Raw genomic sequence first — 20,928 nt, forward strand, 5'->3', positions numbered from 1 at the left:
TGGTCTATTACCATTCAACTTTCTTTATCCAACTATGGTACTTAAACTACTCAACTATATCAATTTAAAATATCCAACATTGATTTTGCTTAAACTTTTCCTCTAAACTTGCATAAAAATTATAAAATATTGATAATGTACACTCTTCTTCATTGAAACTAAAGTTTACTTTAACTATTACAAAAATATCAAAAGTATGAAATTACCTAAGAATTGTATCCATCAAACTCATAGTTCTATATGCATCTTGAGCACTGTAATTCTCCTTTATGAGTATGGTTAAACAATCAACATAATACATAAGTGCTCGAACAATGCTATGATTAAACAATCAACATAATACATAAGTGTTCGAATAATGCTAGAGTATGCTATTATCATTTTTAAATTTATTTGAATCATGTTCGAATTTCAAACTGAATTCAAATGCAATTGTTATAATTATTACGATGAATAATACAATTTAAGGTTTAGGGCCTGGCATGTAAACAAATTTAGGATAATGTTTTAAAAATTCGCACATTGTTGAGTGTTTTTTAACATAATGTTCTATAGCTTGTTATTGTTGGTGATAAATATATTAAATTTAAACGTCAAAAAATATAATATCACTAACATTGAATAGATGGTGGTTCGAATGTAGAGATTATTGCTATGAAGTTTTTTAAAAAATGGGGGATCACTATAGATATATCATGTGCTAGGAAGAGGGACGTTCGAGCACCTCTTTTGTTCAAAACTTTGCATTAGTCGTTGGTCAAAAGTAATGACTTATATATTTATATAACATGACATTACGAAATAAAATGGAAATTTGGAAATAAAACTTTTAAGAGATAAATAAAGAGATATTCGATCAAAGCATGTAGAATAAAAATTAGCACTTAAAATATTCACGCCACTTAATTAGCTATTTGCTTTCAAGCATTATTGGTGCAAAGTAAATGTAGGGATTTTAACATTTTTGTGTGTGGTTTGAAGAAAAACATAACATGGTAAAATAAATCATAATTGAAATTTTCTAAGAATTCATTTTTAATGTATTTGTAGTTAATTTGATTTGGGCAAATTTCAAATGTGTTGTTTGTGTAAAAGCATTGTTAGAAGCCATTTGCGTGCCTTTATTAATTGCCACTAACCAATGCTATGTTGCGGATCTGTTTTCATGGTTTATGATTTTGATGATAGCAAACACTCTTATTTCTCTAAGATGGCCTTATTTACTAACATTTCAGGTCCACACGATCAGACTGCAATTTGAAACCAGCTTAAGATTGGGTAGACTAGGTCTGAGTCAGTTTATACACTTTTTCCTTTTTCGAGTCTATTGTATTTTGTATGGCTCCTGATGCTTTGTAACTTGGAAGATTTTCTAATTGTTCCCTAGAGTTTACTGTTTTTGGTAACATCGTCCGGGATGATATTTATATCGGCCTAGACGATCTGTTCAAAAGCAGAAACCCTAATTAGGGCATCCTCATTAAAGCAGCCGTCATTATGCAAAACACATCGTCCTGGACGATTTTGTATCGACCAGGACGATAGGCTCAAAACAGAAAGAATATGACGGCATATCTATTTAAGAATTGCTTATTTTTGGACATCATCCAGGTGAATCGTCCAATACTATAAATATCGTCCAGGACGATCCAGGGCAATTTTTCTAAAATTTCTCTGGATTTAAGGAAAGCAATTATGACTTGATTGCACGATCAAATAGTCCTGGACAATCGCAAAATTGTCCAGGCCGATACACTGGACAATCGCAAAATCGTCCAGGCCGATACGCTGGACGATTGGACATCATACATCTATTTTTTAGGGTAATGTTCAGGACGATATTCCACGATTTATACTGATCGTCCAGGACGATATATTATCATCATGGACGATAAGAACAAATTTCTTATGATAATCTCAAATCATCCTAACTGATTGAGCTTAAATTGTACTGATCGTACATGACAATATGCCTATCATCTTAGACGATAATGTCAGTAACTTGCATTAATGAGCTTGTTTTGAGATTTCCTATTTAAGTCTGACATGACACTTTGTAAAGTGTCTTTGACAGCCATTGTAACTTCATTCTTTTAGGGGGAACTTGAAGAGAGAGCTTAAAATGGAGTGAGGAAGGGTGAAGTGTAAGAGGGAGAAGATCCTGTGAGGGGGGACTAAAGGGAGTGTGGAGGGGGATTCCACACGGTTGCTCCGGCAGGCTTGCACCTTAATACCGTCGGATTCAAGGTTTGTCTTGAGGGAAGTTCACCAAAGAAGAAGATCTCTTTGGTGTCAAAGGACCCGGCGACTCCTACTGAGGGCTTCTTCGCCTAGCTGTGGGGGCTAAAGGAGAGACACTTTTGTAGTGCAATACTTGAAGCGTGCCTCCAAGGAGTGGATGTAGGTCAAGGTTTGACCGAACCACTATAAATCTGGTGTGTTCTTTCCTTTATTACTTATGCATTTAATTTTCGCATCGTTGATTTCTTTGTGGTGATATTGGTTTGAGTTTTGTGTTTTGATTGAAAGATATTTTTTACCAATTCATCTATCTTTATTAGCCTTAGGCCAGTTCATAAGGGGCCTAACATCCCTAACGAACTTTTTAGTGCTATCAGAGAACTTTCATGCCAGATTCCCCTCACTTAAAGTTTCCATCACTTGTAGGCCCCCTTTTCAATGTCAAAACCACACTATAATGAGGGTTGGGTGTGCCCACCCTCAAAATTTAAAATTAATGTTAAAAACTTTAAAAAAATATTGTTAAAGGAGGAGTAATTTATCGCAACATCTTTTATACTAGTTGACATCATTAAGTTGCATTTCTTTGAACATTTTCTTCAAAGAAAGATCGAAGCCTCCCTATAGAAACTATGATTATGCAATAAAATAGCTTATGACTAGCTCAGTGACTACCTAGTACCAAATGATGAGAAAGAAATATTCGACTTAATTCCAAATGAAGTCATAATATGCCATTATTAAAAATAGAAAATAAAATGTCGAACATGAAATATATCAATTATAATACAATATAATAATTTATTTTGACTTTTTCCTATATATTTTTATTTTTTAATATTTAATTATTTATGGAATAAGTTTGCTCATCATAAAAAGTAAAGCTGGCTTCACCATCACCTTTTTGTCACTATTGACAACCCCTTATTGCTATCATTGGTTGCCTCTTGCAACAACGACAACTACCCCATCATCAAAAGTTGGGCATTAGCAGCCACGGATCGCTTTACAATGCCCATGACTAAGACTGTAAGTGAAACGAGTCGAGTCGAGCATGTACTTGTTCATGTTTGTATTTGTTTATTTTCAACATGTTTATGTTCATTCAAGATCGATTCTAGATTTCTTGTTCATGTTCAAGCTCAAATCATTTAAGTTGATGGATGTTCATGTTTGATTTATATTTGGTTCATATGTGATTTGTTTCATGCTTATTGAGCTTTAAATAAACGAGCCTTTTTAAACTATAAATGTGCTATACTTCTAAATGTTCATTAACTTAACGAACGAGCTTTACCGAGCCTATTAGCAAACATGTTTACGAACATTTTTAGTAATTGCTTTGAACTGCCAAAAGAGCATGTTCACAAACATATATAGTGAGTATTTTTTAGCTACTTAACGAGCCAATTCATAAACATATTAATGATTTTCGAACATGAGCACATCTAACGAGTGTTTTTAAACTACAAAACAAGCATATTCACAAACAAATGGGCTATAATTCTTCTTATAAAAAAGCTTGTTCTACAATAACTTATTATTATTGTTGCAGACTATAAAATTTGCGAAGGTGAAAAAATATGAATTTTAGCATCCTAGCTTTGTATGAAGATCCAACACACAAATAGGTGAAAGATAGGGGTGTAGTGTTCATAAGAGATACCATAATTTTTAATTGATAAGTTCTAAAAATGAGAAAAACCACATGGCGTTGCCTAGTTTAAATGAATATGTTGGTGTTTGCAGTTGATTACAAATGAGGTATTTCCTTGGGGTGAAGGTTTTGGCTCAATGTAGCAAATATACATCATATAGAGTGAATAACATGGTATGAGTTGGAAGAATCGCTATTGACATGTTCATTTGGTCAACATGATCGTAATCAGCGGGGTGACAGTGGTTGGAAGGATCATAGTCTGACGATGACATGCAGTTAGGAGGAAATCCGACAATAATTGGTGGTCGGGCATAACTCCGATGATAGTTGGTGGTTGGGTGAAAGTCCGACGATAGTCCGACAATAATCGGTGGCTTTGCTTCCCACTCTTCAATGAAGAATGAGGTTCAATTTGACTACAATTTTGCTAAATCGAAGTTCATATGGTCTCAAATTTATTTTTGAATGTTTTTAATTCAAATATGCCTCGAGATTCATGCCCAATCACCATTATTATTTGATGATATATCAATTATATATTTAAATTATCATAAAAAAGAAATATTTATATTAGATTTATTAAAATTTATGTTTAAAACAAGAATAGAGCTCCTAACGAGTTTCATATCGCGCATGCTCATAAGCCTTGGATGATATTGTTCATAAGCATAAACGAGCTGAACATATAGTTGTTCAAGCTTATTTATTAAAGTATCGAATATTTAAGAAAATGTTCAAATTTGTTTGGTTATTTGATTAAAAGAACAAATGAGCTTTTATCCAACCAAGCTTTGAATAGTTTGTCAAACGCTCAATTATTTATGACCCTATCAATATATATATATATATATATATATATTAATCTGTATAACTGTATTTATTTGATGTAACGCCGTGACTTGGTGCCTGAGAAGTGAGAATTGAGGATTTTCTGTTATACTCGAAACCTACGGTCACTACCCGAAACCGGCTCGGCATCTCACTCCGCTGGTTAAAAGCGCAACTCCGGAGGGTGGCGACGCACGCAAACTGCGACTTCGCAGATAATGTCATCTGACGACTAGTCTGATTCGCTTCCCAGTCCATCAACGGCTTTAATTTCTCCAAAAGCTATCGCCGGCGAGCCTTCCCTCATCCTGGAGTTATTGGCACGGTCCTCTAGCTTTCTCGTCTGATCCCACCCCACCATCCCCCGAAGCAGGCAGTCCTCTCCAGGATCTATTGTATCCGGCGTGTTACAGAGCCATTGGCTCCCCCTCCCGGGCGATTGTTCAGTATCGGGGTTTAGCTTCGATTTTGAGTACGCTGCTGCGCAGCTCTGAACGCTTGGAGAGGGGATGAGTTTGAGCGAGAGCTTAGGAGTGAAAAGGAGGAAAAACGGCGGTTGGTTGGGGCGGCAGCAGAGGAGAAATCGGGGGATCGTGGTGTTGGTTGGGGTGATAGGATTCTTCTTTCTGGTGAACTGGTGGATGTTTTTTCGGCTGCAGCACGATCCCTCCGCTCGCCGGAAGGAGACATCTGTTATATTGAATTCTACGTTGCCGGTATAGTTTCTGAAATTCGAACTCTGTTCTTTTCATGACATGTTTCTATGATTGATTGGAGTTTTATTTGTTTGATAATAAATAGTGATCGCAAAAGAAACAAGTAAGTTTTCATAATTTTATATGCATTTCTTTCAATTACGTTACATTTGAATCGTGCAAATGAAGGTATATATATAGCTGATTATTGCAAGTTACCTTACAACCAAGCATGCTAAATATAGAAGCGTCTAATCCATATCTACATAATGATTTAAAAACAAATTGGATTTTGGCAACCAGGAGTATGCTGATGTACTGCCTTTGCGCATCAACAATATTATTGGCTTGAGTTCTGATTCATGTATTTAAGCTTGGAATATATTTTCTTTAACCGGTTTACAGATTGTTCTTATATTCTTCTATTCACGATTGTAATTTGAAGTGGCCTTTAACAATTGTATTAGTAGTAATGGTGAAATAGATTGGACATTATACAAAGGAGAGTCTGGAAAGCTCTCTTCCACTTTCCACTTAACACAGGTTCATAGGTACCATGCATTTTGAAGGAAATTTTCTTTTATACATTCAATTGTATGCACTTTAACAACTGTTAGATGATATCTCATTTGAAGTGTCAGTTTCGGGTGGAGTTGGTGCTTTACCACAACAGCAACATCAAGCCTTTGTCCCACTACGTGTGGTTGGCTGCATGAATCCTTTTTTGTCTTGTTAAAAGTTAAATTCTCACTTAAATCTAATAAAGAAAGATCATTTATAATATTTTCTAACCAAGTCTTTTTAGGTATACCTCTACCTTTCTTAACATAAGATAAATCTAAAAACTCAACTTTCCTAACCGGGTCATCGGAAGGCCTCCGTTTAATATGACCAAACCATCTAAGGCGGCTCTCTCTAATCTTATCTTCCACTGGAGCTACTCAAACCTTTTCAAGTATATGCTCATTTCGCATCATATCTCTAAGGGTAAAGCCACTCATCCACCTAAGCATCCTCATCTCTGCAACATAACTTAGTATTATGCTTCTCTTTTAATGGCCAACATTCGGCGCCATAAATCATTGTAGGTTTCACCACCATCTTATAAAATTTTACTTTAAGTTTGAGGGGGACTTTTCTATCGCACAATAAGCCCTATGCATTCCTCCACTTCAACCATCCAACTTGAATTCTGCTGATGCTATTCCCATCAATTTTACCATCACTCTGAACAATATATCCAAGATATCAAAAACATGTACTCTTATTAATGACTTGATCGCCTAAAGTCACAATCCCCTCATTAGGTCTATTGGAGTTGGTGCTTTACCATGAAAAAAAAAAATCACATGTTCTTAGATCTAAATTATGAGGTTTTCCTACTGATCTTCTGGGTAATAGTCTTCATTTCTGAAAATTTTGACAATTTATCAATGGTAAAAGATGGGTATTGCAGTTTGCTGTAAGAAAAGATCAATATTTTGGACATGGAGACGTTTTGTTTCTCCTGGGGACTTTCTATATCGGCATTCCTTTACCTATGAAATTATGTAGAATTATTATACACCTTCATATCTGTGAGGAATCTCCCAAGTATTTTATAGTGGTGTCAATTAATTTGCTTCAGTTCTGTACTTCTTATGCAGTGCAGGCCTTTTCATGCACTCATTGAAAGTAAAATAATTTTTGTTGTTTGAGTTGTTTCATTTTCATAAAAATGATCATTGGCTTTCATCATTCCCTTACATTGCAGGTACAGGGAAAGCAAAATAAAATTGCTAAAGTTAGAAGACATCGTCAAGTAATGTATAACAGGCTTCTGGCATTGGCTGCACATGCACTAGCAGATGTGAGATTCAGACGGACTTCTGCTTCTTCCCATACCCTTTTTCTTGTAACATTTTGTTGATTGATTTTTCTGTCTTTGAAGATTGTATAGAATAATTATTTTGGTTTACATGATGCACAGGGAGAGGGCAAACCTGAACCTCATGATTTGTGGAAGGAGACGCTTGTTCACACTATTTCCTGGAAACCTTGTGCTGATCAAAGGACTTGGGAACCAAGTGGTAATGATCAATCATCTACTTTAAATTCAAATGTTCATTGTTTGTTTCCTTCTTTTGTGCGAGGAAAATATTACTATGCTTGTATTTTCACCCTATTAGCTTTGCTTGCTTCCCGGCATACCAGCCTATAATCTTACATTCTATAATTGTATCATATTTGCATTGAAACTCTTATGCTTGTCATACTCTTTTTTTCTTGGAAATGCAGAGGGGGCAAATGGTTACATTCTAGTCAGCGCAAATGGTGGCATTAGCCAGCAAAGAGTTGCTGTAAGTATCTATCTTGGGACTTATTTTCTTTTAATAGAAACAGATTATATTTAAGATTGTTAAGATTTCACTAATCCTTTTATGGAGTTTCTGGTTATAGAGAGGCTATAGTTTTTCTTTCATGTTGGAATGTGGTAACTGAAGTTCTTTGATTCGTGCACAGAGAATATCAAACTTGGGGGCAAATAGTCAACCTCATAAATTTTGTTGTCGGGCTGTCCAAGAAAATAAGCAATGCTTTCCTGCGGCATTCCTTTTGCTAAATAGAACAATAGAAAATCTATTGAAAAGTAATTATGTCACAATATCTGTTGTTTATGTTGTTTATGCTAATCATTGTAAAACGATCTACAATAAAGCTGCTTATTTTTGAATAATCATCTAAGGAGTAACAGTGTGCCAGTTCCTTCCTGTTTTTTTCCGCTTGTATTTTTTATTTGGGTTCTACGAGAGAGTAGGATTTTGAAAGCTTTGCAGACAGCAGCTATACATTTCTCATATGTTGTAATCCAATTCGTTATAATTCGTGAATATCTTATTAATTGATTCCTTAGTTATCCTTTATAAGCCCAGTAAGGGGACAGGATTGCTATCTTGTCATATTATAGCATGTCTCACGTGATCTATTTTGTGCTTTTTGTAACTTTAATTTTTTTAATTTCCGTTTCCACAGATTTGCAATGCTGTTGCCATTGCTAGGTTCCTTAATTCTATTCTAGTTCTTCCAAAATTTCAATATAGCAACGTCTGGCAGGATGCAAGGTAATTTTGTGCTCCAATGCATTTTAGAAAATGCTCATTATTTGATATCATGTAATATTTTATGTAAAAACTTCTATCATAGAACTGAGTGCTTTCTCTGTTTGAATTAGCGTGCTTTTTACCCCACGTAGCATTTTCAGGCAATTACATTTGCAAATTTAGCACATTTGTCGGAGCACACGTGGGTAATTAAAAATTTTTCTTAAATGACATGCATGTTTTTCGATGCATTTGCACTATGTAGTAGCACGTTTTTTATGCATTCACATAATATGTTCGCACATTTTTAATTTATTTGCACGCCTTTAAATGTCTTGACATGCTTCTCAAGACAACATATTTTGCTGACTTATTACACATTTCTTGAGGCAGTGATACATTTCTTGAAGCGGCAACACATTTTTTTAGGCTTTCACATGCTTCTCGAGACTGCTGCATATTTTTTGAGGTGGTGGCATGCTTATTGGGGCAACATGCTTATGTTTAAAAAATTGTATTTAATGCACCAGTGTGATTTTAAAATATTTAAATATGATCATTTTGCGCAAATGAATGTTATTAAAAGGCGCGCAAGTTTCATTTAAAATTCAAGAAATGTTTTATGTCTGCTTGTACGAGTGTTACGTATCTAGTAACGTGATAAAGCCAAATTAGGCTTCAAAATTTTCATCATTCTTTCATGATTAGAAATCTACAATTGGTTGTAGTTAGGAATTTCAGTGCCGCTCATAGGCGAGCCTAGGGGTGCAACCGAGTCAAGCCGCTTTGTGAGCCGGCTCGAGCTCGACTCGTTAACGGCTCGACGAGTTGGGTGGTAGGCATGTAATATTAATGTTTTGAGTGTTAGATATGTAAATAGCATGAAATAAAGTGGTATGTATGTAAATTTTTCAAACTATAATGTATTGAGTCTCCTATCCTTAACTTCCATAAATTTTTAGAAATATTGAAAATAGTTTGTGATGCTTCTGGAGTTGGATTGGCAGTTTCTTTTTTTAGGAAGGTCATCCTATAGCTTGTTTTAATGAAAAAATTATTGAGGCTGTGCAACATTATTCTATCCTTGATTATGACTTCTGCATATTTTTCTAGGTTTATGACAAAGGCATCGCTATCTTTTACCTATCAAGTTTGTTCTTTATTCAGTCCATGATGCATTGAAGTACTTGCTCTGATTAAATAAATTGAATGAATGTGCACTAAATTGGTCGCAGATATTCAAGAATACCTTCGTATTTTTATTGAACCGTTATTGTTAACGCACATTCAGAAGATGACATTATCAATTTCTGTATCTTAGCCAGTTCAGCGATATATATCAGGAGGAGTATTTTATCAAATACCTACAAGCTGATGTTAAAATCGTGAAGGAGCTGCCAGTTGAACTGCAGTCATTAGACTTGGAGGCCATAGGTAGTCTTGTAAGTACGCGCTTCTTGAAATATTGAGCAATGTTGCAAAAGTTACAATGCAATGTTCTTAACTCTATTTTATGTTGAATTTATATCAGGTAACTGATGCAGACATAATGAAAGAGGCAAAGCTAAGTTTTTATATGAAAAAGATTTTGCCTATCTTGCTTAAAAACAAGGTGGTCCATTTTACTGGATTTGGTAATCGCCTAGCTTTTGACCCCATACCATTAGATTTACAGGTACGCCATGGATATCTACCTATAGTTACGGTTAATATGGTTTATAATGGAATCTGGCCTTGTGCATCATATTTGTAAAAACATATTTGAGTTTATATTCTTAATTTGTTTGTCCGGTGCGATTGAATAACACAAGTAATTTCTCAGAACTTTTTTTTAATCCTGTAGAATATATAGATTAGGGACTTCCAGTTGATGAAATGTTTCATTTTTGTTTTTAAAGTATAAAATTCCTCAAAGTTCTATTCGTTAACGGCTGGATTTTTCTAATGAGAGACATGCTGATACAGTGGCTTACTGTTGGAATTTCATGGACATTAAGATTTCATGTATTTAATGTATTTCATGCTCTGTCCTTTGTATGCATAACTAGTACTGATATGGGACATGGCTTCTTAGTACTTATTAGTTTCCTAATTAGTAGTTTATATTAACTATAGAATGTTTTCTCATTGTTTTCTATTACATTGCTAGGGTTGTTTATAAATAAGACAAAACCAATTGGAATGTATTCTATCAATATATTTTTTCAATTTCGAGAAAGAAAATTTGTTTTTTTCCCCTTCCTTTTTGAGTTTAGGGTTTCTTGCACCCATGTTCTGGCTGCCAACTAGTAGCAAGTTGCTTCCTTCTTCCTTGATTATGGGCAATGGCAGAGGAGGATCAATTTTGAGAAAGAAAAATTGTTTTTCCCCCTTCTTATAGCATTTAACCCCCTAATAGCTTAGCTAGTCCTTTGTCTCTGCATAAGGAGGGAGGAAATAAAAATAAAAAACAATAAATACAACTTAAAATATACACATCTCATCTTGGTCTATTGGTTGGGCGCTTAGGCTACCAATTAAGAGGTCTTGAGTTCATGTTTTTATGTATGTGATATGTGTGTCTTCCTTAATTGACCTAAATGTCTATATATATATATAATAATAAATAATATTTCAAAATAATTAATACAATTTAATCCACTTCATATATCAATTAAATATTAATAATGATAGTCAATTGATCAATGATGATAAATTAGGATTTTAATTGAAATAATTTGACGCATATGACAACTAATAATCAGTTACACATGCAAGAATTTATAAATAAAACAATATTCTTAAATTAAAATAGTAGTAATATATAATTTATTATTGCAATTATTTTGTTATCTGAATCAATGAATTATTTCATTGAAATTGAAGTTTTCAATTATGCGTTCAAAACATTGACTATGATTATTTTTATTAGCTTTTCATCAATATCACAATATGAGGTCCATGTAATTGTTTGTAAGATCATGATTTTAATCCATAAATTTAGCTTTAATTGATAAGTAAATATAAATGAGTAGGGGCCTCATTCACCATTATTCCTCACTCAAAGTGCTCTTCCACCAACTCATTGACCCATTCATTCAAACCCATTTAAGGTCAATTTGAGATAGCTTTTTGTAAGATTTTACTTTTCAAACCACAATCACAGCATTGGCTAACAACTATTCAATTGCATTTTATAAAATTTTAATATCTAGAACAAGTTTCCATGATTGAGTTCATCATCTTGTGTTCTTATAGTGCAACCGTATTTTTTATTTCATTATAGGTGATTTTATAGTTTTATTATCTAACTTCTAAAAAAATTTATAGCAACTCAAACTTGTTCTACAAGGTGTCATTACTGACTTCATAGACAGATGTGGCCATCCAATACAAACACTTACCTTCCTTATCTCTCTCTCTCTCTCTCTCTTCAAAGTTATCCTCTTCAATATTATTTTATTCGATATTAAGAAAGACAATTTGAGGAGGTGAACGTGATAAGGATGCATGTGATTGAGAAGTGTGAGGCCACGATGGTGTTTTTTCTCCACCACTTATGGCCCTCGTAGCGTTTGCACGGCTTCCCTAAGCAATGGTATATCTGGCACTATTGGTTCACTACCTCATTGCCCACGATTTTCTTACAATGGCACCCAATCTCCGTTGTTTGTACAAGTCCCACTAGATATTATCACCAATTCAATACTCCTTGTCGTTGATGACCTCATTATGCTCATTCGCTGCTTGACTAGGACCAAGCTATCCTCCGTGTTCTTCCTCCTCTTCAAATCCATTTAATGTGTTTTTTGTAGAGTTATGTGAAGGAGGAAGGTGGCAAAAAGATGGCCAATACTGTCCTGTGGTAGCTCTGGGAGAAGAGTGATTGGCAACACTTCATTATAATTTGCTTAGCTTATCAGTAATTTGTTTACCTTCTCTCTCTCTCTCTCTCTCTCTCTATATATATATATATATATATATATGCTAAGTGTCAGATTTGATTAGTGCCAAATATCAGTTTTGGAAGCTTTTGAACTTAGCTTTATAGTATGGAAAATTGATATATGCAAGTCAAGTCGAAGTTGAAGTCGAAGTTTTGATATTGATATCCCCTTATTAGAACAAAAATTACAGGTCATTTAAAGGTGTTAAAGGTCAATTTGCCTCATCACATATCTCTCTCAAAAAGGTTCTTGAAATTTGATAATATTAAATTTGGGCATGTGAAAAATAGTAAGCAATTTGGGATAAGTTTGGCATCACACATTAAAATGTACACTTGGAAAGGTCAAATGTTCACCACCTCCTCAAGCTTCATATCATATACATTACAAGCTTTTATAAGACCAATCGTACATTTCTAACACAAAGATTGTCCAGCGTCTGCGGTGTAGGTGCAACTTTCATGCGCTGAGATTTGTTAATAAAATACAAGAAACTGGTTCGTTGCTGGTTCAGAGGATGCGCCATCATATATCACAATGGAGCTTTTTGGAACGTAATCTGCTCGGTCCACCTGCGGCCAAATCTAATCATAATGCAAAGGCTATCAAGTCATCCAGATATTTAGCCATACACCTTAGGTTTGAAATTGACATGGCTGCATATTCACTGTGCTATTTTGGTGGTGGAAAGGAAGAAGAGGAAGAACTAGAGGCATATCGAGAAGTCCATTTTCCTGCATTGAATACCCTGAGGAAAACTACAAAGTATGAATGTTAGTTTTTGACCTTACTGATATTTATACTGTTCACAAAAATTTCAATCCATTCCTTTTTTTTTCTATCTTTTCTTCCTCTTCTTTGAGTATTGCTTCTTTACCTTTCATTTATATCCTCTTTTTGCATGTCAGAATGCCTTCTCCAGACGTTTTGCGATCTGAAGGTCAGTGCCCTCTCACACCTGAAGAGTCAGTACTCATGCTTGCTGCTCTTGGTTTTAAGCGTAAAACAAAGTTGTATGTTGCTGGTGCTGATATTTATGGTGGGAAGTCAAGAATGGCTGCTTTGAAGAGTTTGTACCCCAATTTGGCAACAAAGGAAAGCCTTCTTTCTCCCTCTGAAATTGAACCGTTCAGCAACTTTTCTTCTCAGGTAATTTTTTTTTCCAATGCAATTTCTTATCAAGATTAGCAAGTTTTAGTTGTTTTACTTAACCGGTGAATTTACCTCAATTGTTTGTATTGAAGTCAGAAATTTTATTTGAAATGTTTCATGTTTAAAGTCTTTTTTTTTTTTTTTTGAATTCAACATCATACGATATATGGCTATCTAAAGTTTATTGGGAAATTTATTAGGAAAAAGAAACTCATTTGTTCCCTTTTTTAAAAGAGAATTCATCAATGGCTAGTTGGCTACTAAGTTGACCATGATTTTTTTTTAATATTTTTGCTGATTTATATTATTTTTTGTCTCATTCCATTTTAAATTGCAAATTTTACAAAGTAACTATTTGTGATACCGAATACATGTTTATCTTCCTTCTCACATTCGTTTTACAAGGCAGAACCGCTCATCCGCCCATTCATTCCCACTGCCGAAACTTAGTGACTTGAGCTGCTTCCGTTTTTGAATTTGGTTATTGCTTGAAAATATTTGTTTATTACTGTTTGGTGGGATTAACCTAATTCAATTTTTCAATAATCAGATCCCATTAGACAATATTCAGATTGAGGGAATTTAACGGATGTCTGTTACCAATCAAATGTAGTTTCCCAGTAACAAGAAGCTAATAGTGAATAATTAGACTAGGGGAGGAAAATATAGAGGTAATTAGGCGACTGCAATTTTTTTTCCCTAAATGAATTGATAGGATTATTTGAAAGGGATGTGACTAAGAAAATAATGAAGGTCAACTCAAGGGCTACAGATGAATTCTTCCTGTTTAACGAGTCTGATTTCTAAATTATAAACTAGGAAATACTAATTGGGAATGTGGTTTAAAGAAAGAACAAATTTGGTTTGATACGCTAATGCTTAAATTTATTTTAAAATTAGAAAGTTCAGATCTATGGTGAGTGCTAATCTTAGCATTTATGTGTACATTTTCAATGATCTGATGTAGGACCAAAAAAAATCATCTTCTGACATGGATGCTCTAAACATCAACTTTGATTCCCTTTTGAATGAGAGTTTTTTAGAAGTATTAAGTGTTAAGACACCGAGAACATACTTTAAGTGGTTGTAATATGGGAGTCATTTGTTCTTAAATATTGCTTACGTATGACTAAGATCCCCCAAATCATTAGTTTTAAGGGCATCACCAACCGAAAAACCCATTTTCCACTGTAAATGCATTAAAACTTCAAAATGCAGTCATTCTTCTCCAATCAAATGTCATTTCTTCTTCTTTTGCTTGTTTCCTGCGAAGGTAACCATCTTTGGTGTGCTTGTCTCCTCTTTCGCGCTCTTCTTCAGCAAATCCCGCAGTGAATTTTTTTGGCGTAGGTGAACAACCTGATGTCAATATTGGCATCGCACTGTTCACCTGCCGGAATTTTGCTTGCAATTTGGAGTTCTAATGGAGCAAATGGTGGAAGGCATACAGTGGTATGGAGTTCGATTGAAGATGGTCTAATAATGGTTAGTGTGAGAATCAAATTAGACTAAAGTTGAATCAATAGACTAATGGTTAAATATATTTTCAACCCGAAAGTTTAATCTCGTTATGAGGGGCAACTATTAATATATATTTTTAATTATTCACTGTGGGTCTAAACTCAATGCTCTCATTATGTTGAACAAAATGCTTTATCCTCTTTTTAAATAAAGGCTATTAGAATAGATTCACCTAGGCATATTCTCTGATTACTTGCAACCCAGACATTTAGCTTGTTCCAACCTTAGTATACTACGTAGGTTGTAATCAATTTTAGATCATTGCCTTGGCGTTATAGCAACTTAAGCTATAAATCTTGATTTTATGGCAATCTGAGCATCACTGAACGGGTTGTAATCCTCTCTGTTATACAAACAAACCTGACTCGTTTGCTTGGTTTATGACTATCCAAGCATTAATAATTGGTGCCAATAGCCTACCAAATTAAGAGGGGACATTAGATTTGGAAGAAAGTTCATAAAAATTTGAACATTAGTTAAATAAAATATCCTTATATATAAAAGGCGACTTGTGTAATTTTCAAACTTAGTAAAATCTTTTTGTTTCTACCAAAAGGGAAAACTATAGGGTGCTTTATTTGTTTTTAATAAACTTTCTAATTTATGTAATCTATAAGCTTGAAGAACAAGACGAATTAACTGTAGCATAGTTATTAGAATGACTTTAACTAATCACAAATCTGTCACATTGTCATCGTTATTGTCACCATCATGTGTCTTGTCATATATACATATTTTAAACTAATTTCAACCCAATTTTGAGATGTGAGGGTAATTTTTTGTTTATTAAGTGGCATATTCATCCAATTTATAACTTGTTGTGCTCATAAAAAATCCCTGTTTGATCGGATGGGTTTTAACTAATTTGATCAAGATGAATATCCCAATACAATTTTTTTCTGAGTAGGCTGTTAATTTTTGGCATTATAAATATAATTTAAATCATTTGTTCTTTAAACCCAATATACCACAGCAATTATTTTAAACTAATAGCAATGAACTATCTAGTCCCTTAACTTCTAGAATTCTTATGTATTTGCATTTCTTACCTTATATAGAATTCTTATGTTACATTTACATCTTTATTTTTTTTTATTAAACACTAATTTTTATATCACATAAAAAATATTACTAATATTAACTTTTTCAAAATAAAATATATTTTTTCATGTATATGTTATGATATGATTTAGATATGAAAGTGTTATATAAGTAAATATAAAGATTTTAGTATAGTATATATAAATATGTAAGAATTTTATGGTATGTATGCAAAGCCTCCTGATTTAAATCACTTGTTCTTTAAGCCTAATATACAACAACAATTATTTAAACTAATGGCAATAAACTATCAAGTCCCTTGAATTCTCTTAACTCTTTTCTGCAGTTAGCTGCCCTAGACTTCATTGTATGTTCTGCTGCTGATGCATTTGCCATGACGGACTCTGGAAGCCAGTTATCATCTCTTGTTGCTGGCTATCGCATATATTATGGGGGTGGAAGACACCCTACCATAAGACCAAATAAGCGCAGATTAGTTAGCATTTTTGCAAAGAATTCCACAATAGAATGGAAGCAATTTGAGGTAAGAGTTAGGAAAACAGTTAAGCAGAGCAAGATGGTTTATGAAAGGCCTGTAGCTAGAAGTATTTACAGACATCCAAGATGTTCACAGTGCATGTGTTCAGTTAGTTGATTCGTAGAACCAGTATTTTCCATCTATTCTTACAGCAAATGATTGGTGTTTTAGGAGCTCTAATGCTTATAGGGAGGACTATGTGATTGTTTTATTGAATTAGCAGGATTCAGAACCATGAGTTGATTCAGAAATTTTCCCTTCAATTTGAATCCTTAGTGTCTGACTTGTCTTCCAAGGTTAATCAGAAAGATGTGTTTGACTGGAAAACATGTAACAAAGAAAATGAAATGGTTTATACCTTTGGAGAAGTTCTTCTCCACAATGGATGATGAGGTTTGCTTGTTAAAATGCTATTATTTCTGTATTTCAACAAATATATTTACTTATTTCATTTAAACTGTTGAGCAATCATTGATATAAACATACTTCAATTGATCTCATCAAATGATGAACCCAGGCTTTTAGCTTGTTGGAACCTTAGTATACACTTCATACTTTGGCTAGCAACCTTTTAGCTAATTAGGTCTTCTCCAACCGAACTCCAAACATATGAATGGCATCGCTCGTGAGCTCCACCTGAACGACAAAACTTCTGATATTTGGTTGCGGGTGAACAATGCGACATCAATATTGGCGTTGCACTGTTCACTTGCGTTATTTTTCTATCTCTACCGGATTTGTCGAAGAAATGCGCGAAGGAGAAAGACGGTTACCTGGGCGCAAAATGGAGTTCGATTGGAGATGACTCACGCCATTTTTTAATTTCACTGTATTTTGGAGTGGAAAATGAGATTTTTGGTTGGAGGTGCCCTTAAGCAATGCACTGTAACCACCCTGTAACCTTTTAGCTCATATAATTGTTGATGCCATGTAGAGCAAGCCCGATTGAATCGTTCGCCCTGTTGTTTGACTTAATCAAGAGCATCTAGCTTATTGATGTGATCTGCACATGCAAAAGTCACAAGCTTCAGAAGCCAAACTAACACAATGATAACTTTGAACTTTTTCTCTTACCTCAATCCAACTCATTCCTATATTTTCTTATCACCCACACCTCATAAGCTTCCTCGTTCCCCTGCAGAATTTTCCATTAAGCTTGACATTATCGCCGCAGATCTCGAAGTAACTGAAGATTGTTTAATTTCATAGCGTCTGTAAAACTCATGGATATGAAGAGTTGTAAAAACTTATGAGCCAAATATCTCTCTATCCATGTGACAAATAAGCATCGCCAAAACTTCAGAAGCCAAACACACACATGGATTGCTTTCATCACCTGCCACAAAGCTGTAGACTTCTTCTCTTACCTCAATCCAACTCATTCCTACCTCCTTCTTACCACCCACTCCTCTCATAAGCTTCCTTATCTCAGCAAACGAACCCCATTCACTCTCAGCAGCATAAATATTTGACAAAATTACATAAGTCTTTGCACCCTTAGGTTTCAAATTTAGTATCTTCTGCGCAGCAACTCTTCCCAATTTTGCATTACCATGCATCTTGCAAGCTCCAAGAAGTGCACCCCATAAAGACTCATCAGGCTCAAAAGGCATCTTCTCTATCAACTCCGAAGCCTCTCCTAGCCTCCCGCTCCGGCCAAGGAGATCGATCGCGCAACCATACACCTCCTTATCTGGCCGAACACCATATACTCTTTCCATCAAATTGAAGAACTTCAAACCTTCTTCTACCATACCAGCATGGCTACAAGCATTTATTACTCCCATGAACAATATTGAATCAGGTTGGATCCCATAGCTCACCATTTCATTGAACAATTCCACAGCCTCTTTACCATTGCCATGTACTCCATATCCACTTATCATTGAAGTCCAGGACACCAAATCTCTGTAACACATCTTATTGAAAACTTTTTGTGAGTCAGCTAAGCTGCCACATTTTGCATACATGTCAACTAGTGCATTGGCTATCTGCTGGTTTTCTCCAAAGCCCCTGTGCAGAACAACACAGTGGATTTGGTGACCAAAGCTTAATTTGGAAAGTTTTGCACAGGATGATAGGATTGTAGTGAAAGTGAAGAAATTAGGCTGAACAGATTGTGAAAACATGTTGAGAAGCAGGCGGCAAGAATCGAGGGATCCGGCGCGATCTAGACCTGCTATCATTGTATTCCAAGTGATCAAATCTTTTTGAGGCATCTCATTGAAGTATTTTCTGGCTTCTGAAAAGCTCTTGCATCTTGAGTACATATCAGTGATTGCATTCGAAATGTGCAGGTTACTTTCATGCCCAATTTTAACAGTGGCAGCATGAATTTGCCTGCCGAATGTAAGGCTCTCAACTGCAGCGCTGGCTCGGACAGTGATGGATAGAGTGAAAGGATTTAATTCAACTCCCTCCTGCTTCGAAAAGAAACATTAAGGTCATTAATCTCACCATGCACTTACAAACTTCATTCAAACTGTAAAATATCTATTTCACTGAAGACTTGAATGTTGCAGTCATAATCTTATCATGAGCTTAAATTTTTTATGTCTTATCAAAGATGTTGGCATTACCAAAATCCACTACTAGAACTGAGGAAATCGACTAGCAGCAAAAAAATCTGAGTTTTCAGTCATATTTAGGGGTTGTTTGGTAGCAGGATTTAGGCTAGATTTAAGGCGGATTTGAGTGAAATCCAGCTAAACGGCCTAAAATTTAAAACCAAATCTACCATGAAAGTCGCTGTAGACGGAAATTTCCGCCTTTTTGTGCTAAATCCCGGATTGGAATTTTCAAAATCCCGTTTGTTGTCGGACAATGAGAGGGAGAGTCCACTCGTTAAATCTGCTCTACATCCAAACATTTGGGATTTAATAGGATTTATCATGAATGTTACCAAACATTATTCAAGATTTAGACCCCTCAGAATTTCCGAAATTTAGATTTAGAGGATTTACGAAATCCTACTTGAATCAAATTCTGGATGCTACCAAACAGCCTCCTTAGTCCTCAAATGATATATAAGGATGAAGGTACCTTGAACATTCGACGGCACATCTTTACAGCGGCGCCACCATTTCCATGGCGGACATAGGCGGCGATTATCGTAGTCCATGATACGGGACTTCTTTGAGAGATTCCATCGAACACCTTGAGTGCGTCCTGTATGCCACAGGGGAAGGCGGAATACGCGTCGACCAGCGCGTTATCGACGTGCATCTGGCCAACGATGCCTCGCCGGACGGCAATAGCATGTACTGAGGCTGTGAATTCGGCGAATTCCATTACCCTGCAGGCCGTGAGAACACTGGAAAGGGTGAAGGCGTTGGCGTCGACGCCGGCGGCGGCCATGGCTCGGAAGATACCCCAAGCATCTTCGGGCAGCGCGTTTGAGGCGTAGCCGCAGATCATAGCCGTCCATGCGACGACATCGCGTTCAGGCAGCTCGTCGAACACCCGACGGGCGTCTGAGAGTCGACCGCTGTCGCAGTAGGACTTGATGAGATTGGTTGCCGCCGCTAAAGGGAACATAGGCAATTTTGTCATTTCGTATTATCTGGTTAACTTTGTTTCCATCCTCAATTGGAAAGATCACAGAAGAGAAATACCTGATAGTCACATACCCATCATATACTTAAGATTCTAATTTAAGACCTCTTAATTATTAGTCAAAATTCATAACGAGGAGATCAAAATGAGCTAGGTGCCAAGTCCCTACTTGAATATGGCTTTTATACATATAAATGTGTTGTAAAAATGGGGTAAAATGTTGAAAAGAGAAGAGGCTTTATTTATTAAATAGTTCATTAGTAGAATTATGCCAAAGTGATGGTAGTTGGTGATTGCGAAAAGCGGTGATGGCAGCTGATAGTTTGATGGTGGTGCGATGGTGATCAATTTTAATGATGGCGAAGGTAGTGATGAACATAAATAGTGGCGTTGGTGATTGATGACGATGTTGGTGGATAGCGATGATAGTAACTTGGACTAATACCGGCGATAGTAGTGATCAGTAATTGTTCGCAACAATGATGGTGGTGGAGGCAATGATCAGCTTACTCGGATAGTTTTCAATAATAATTAAAAAAGAAATTACTTAAAAGTTATTTTAAATATTAAAAAAAATTCAAAAATAAATAAATAAAAATTTTAAAATCCAAATCATTAATATTTTCTAAAAGGGAAAAAAGATCCTAAGAATAACATTGATGTATGCTATGATATATCATCAAAAAAGTAT

The 20,928-nt window shown here is 35.3% G+C and overlaps 2 protein-coding genes across 3 annotated transcripts; one reads left to right on the forward strand and one right to left on the reverse strand.

Annotated features, from left to right (window-relative positions):
- The first annotated feature begins 4,800 nt into the window (after positions 1-4,800).
- LOC110095090 (O-fucosyltransferase 15) lies at positions 4,801-17,139 on the forward strand. Its single transcript, XM_020820473.2, has 10 exons — positions 4,801-5,445; positions 7,178-7,273; positions 7,394-7,493; positions 7,702-7,763; positions 8,437-8,525; positions 9,826-9,946; positions 10,036-10,179; positions 12,867-13,195; positions 13,339-13,579; positions 16,491-17,139. Exons 1-10 carry the CDS (start codon positions 5,239-5,241, stop codon positions 16,797-16,799), a joined length of 1,698 nt encoding a protein of 565 aa, XP_020676132.1. The 5' UTR covers positions 4,801-5,238; the 3' UTR covers positions 16,800-17,139.
- On the reverse strand, positions 14,584-20,347 carry LOC110095091 (putative pentatricopeptide repeat-containing protein At1g56570). Of its 2 annotated transcripts, none has more exons than XM_028698916.1 (4): positions 19,725-20,347; positions 18,050-19,102; positions 17,456-17,685; positions 14,584-16,611 (listed from the first exon to the last, which is right to left on the reverse strand). In XM_028698916.1, exons 1-3 carry the CDS (start codon positions 20,232-20,234, stop codon positions 17,668-17,670), a joined length of 1,581 nt encoding a protein of 526 aa, XP_028554749.1. In that variant the 5' UTR covers positions 20,235-20,347; the 3' UTR covers positions 14,584-16,611; positions 17,456-17,667. The 2 variants fall into 2 exon arrangements, with proteins under 2 accessions (XP_028554749.1, XP_020676134.1); XM_020820475.2 differs by having other exon boundaries at positions 17,757-19,102; positions 19,725-20,344.
- Between the last annotated feature and the right edge of the window lie 581 nt (positions 20,348-20,928).

This window comes from Dendrobium catenatum, unplaced genomic scaffold (genome assembly GCF_001605985.2).
Source record: "Dendrobium catenatum unplaced genomic scaffold, ASM160598v2 fragScaff_scaffold_1179, whole genome shotgun sequence".
Lineage (NCBI taxonomy): Eukaryota > Viridiplantae > Streptophyta > Magnoliopsida > Asparagales > Orchidaceae > Dendrobium > Dendrobium catenatum.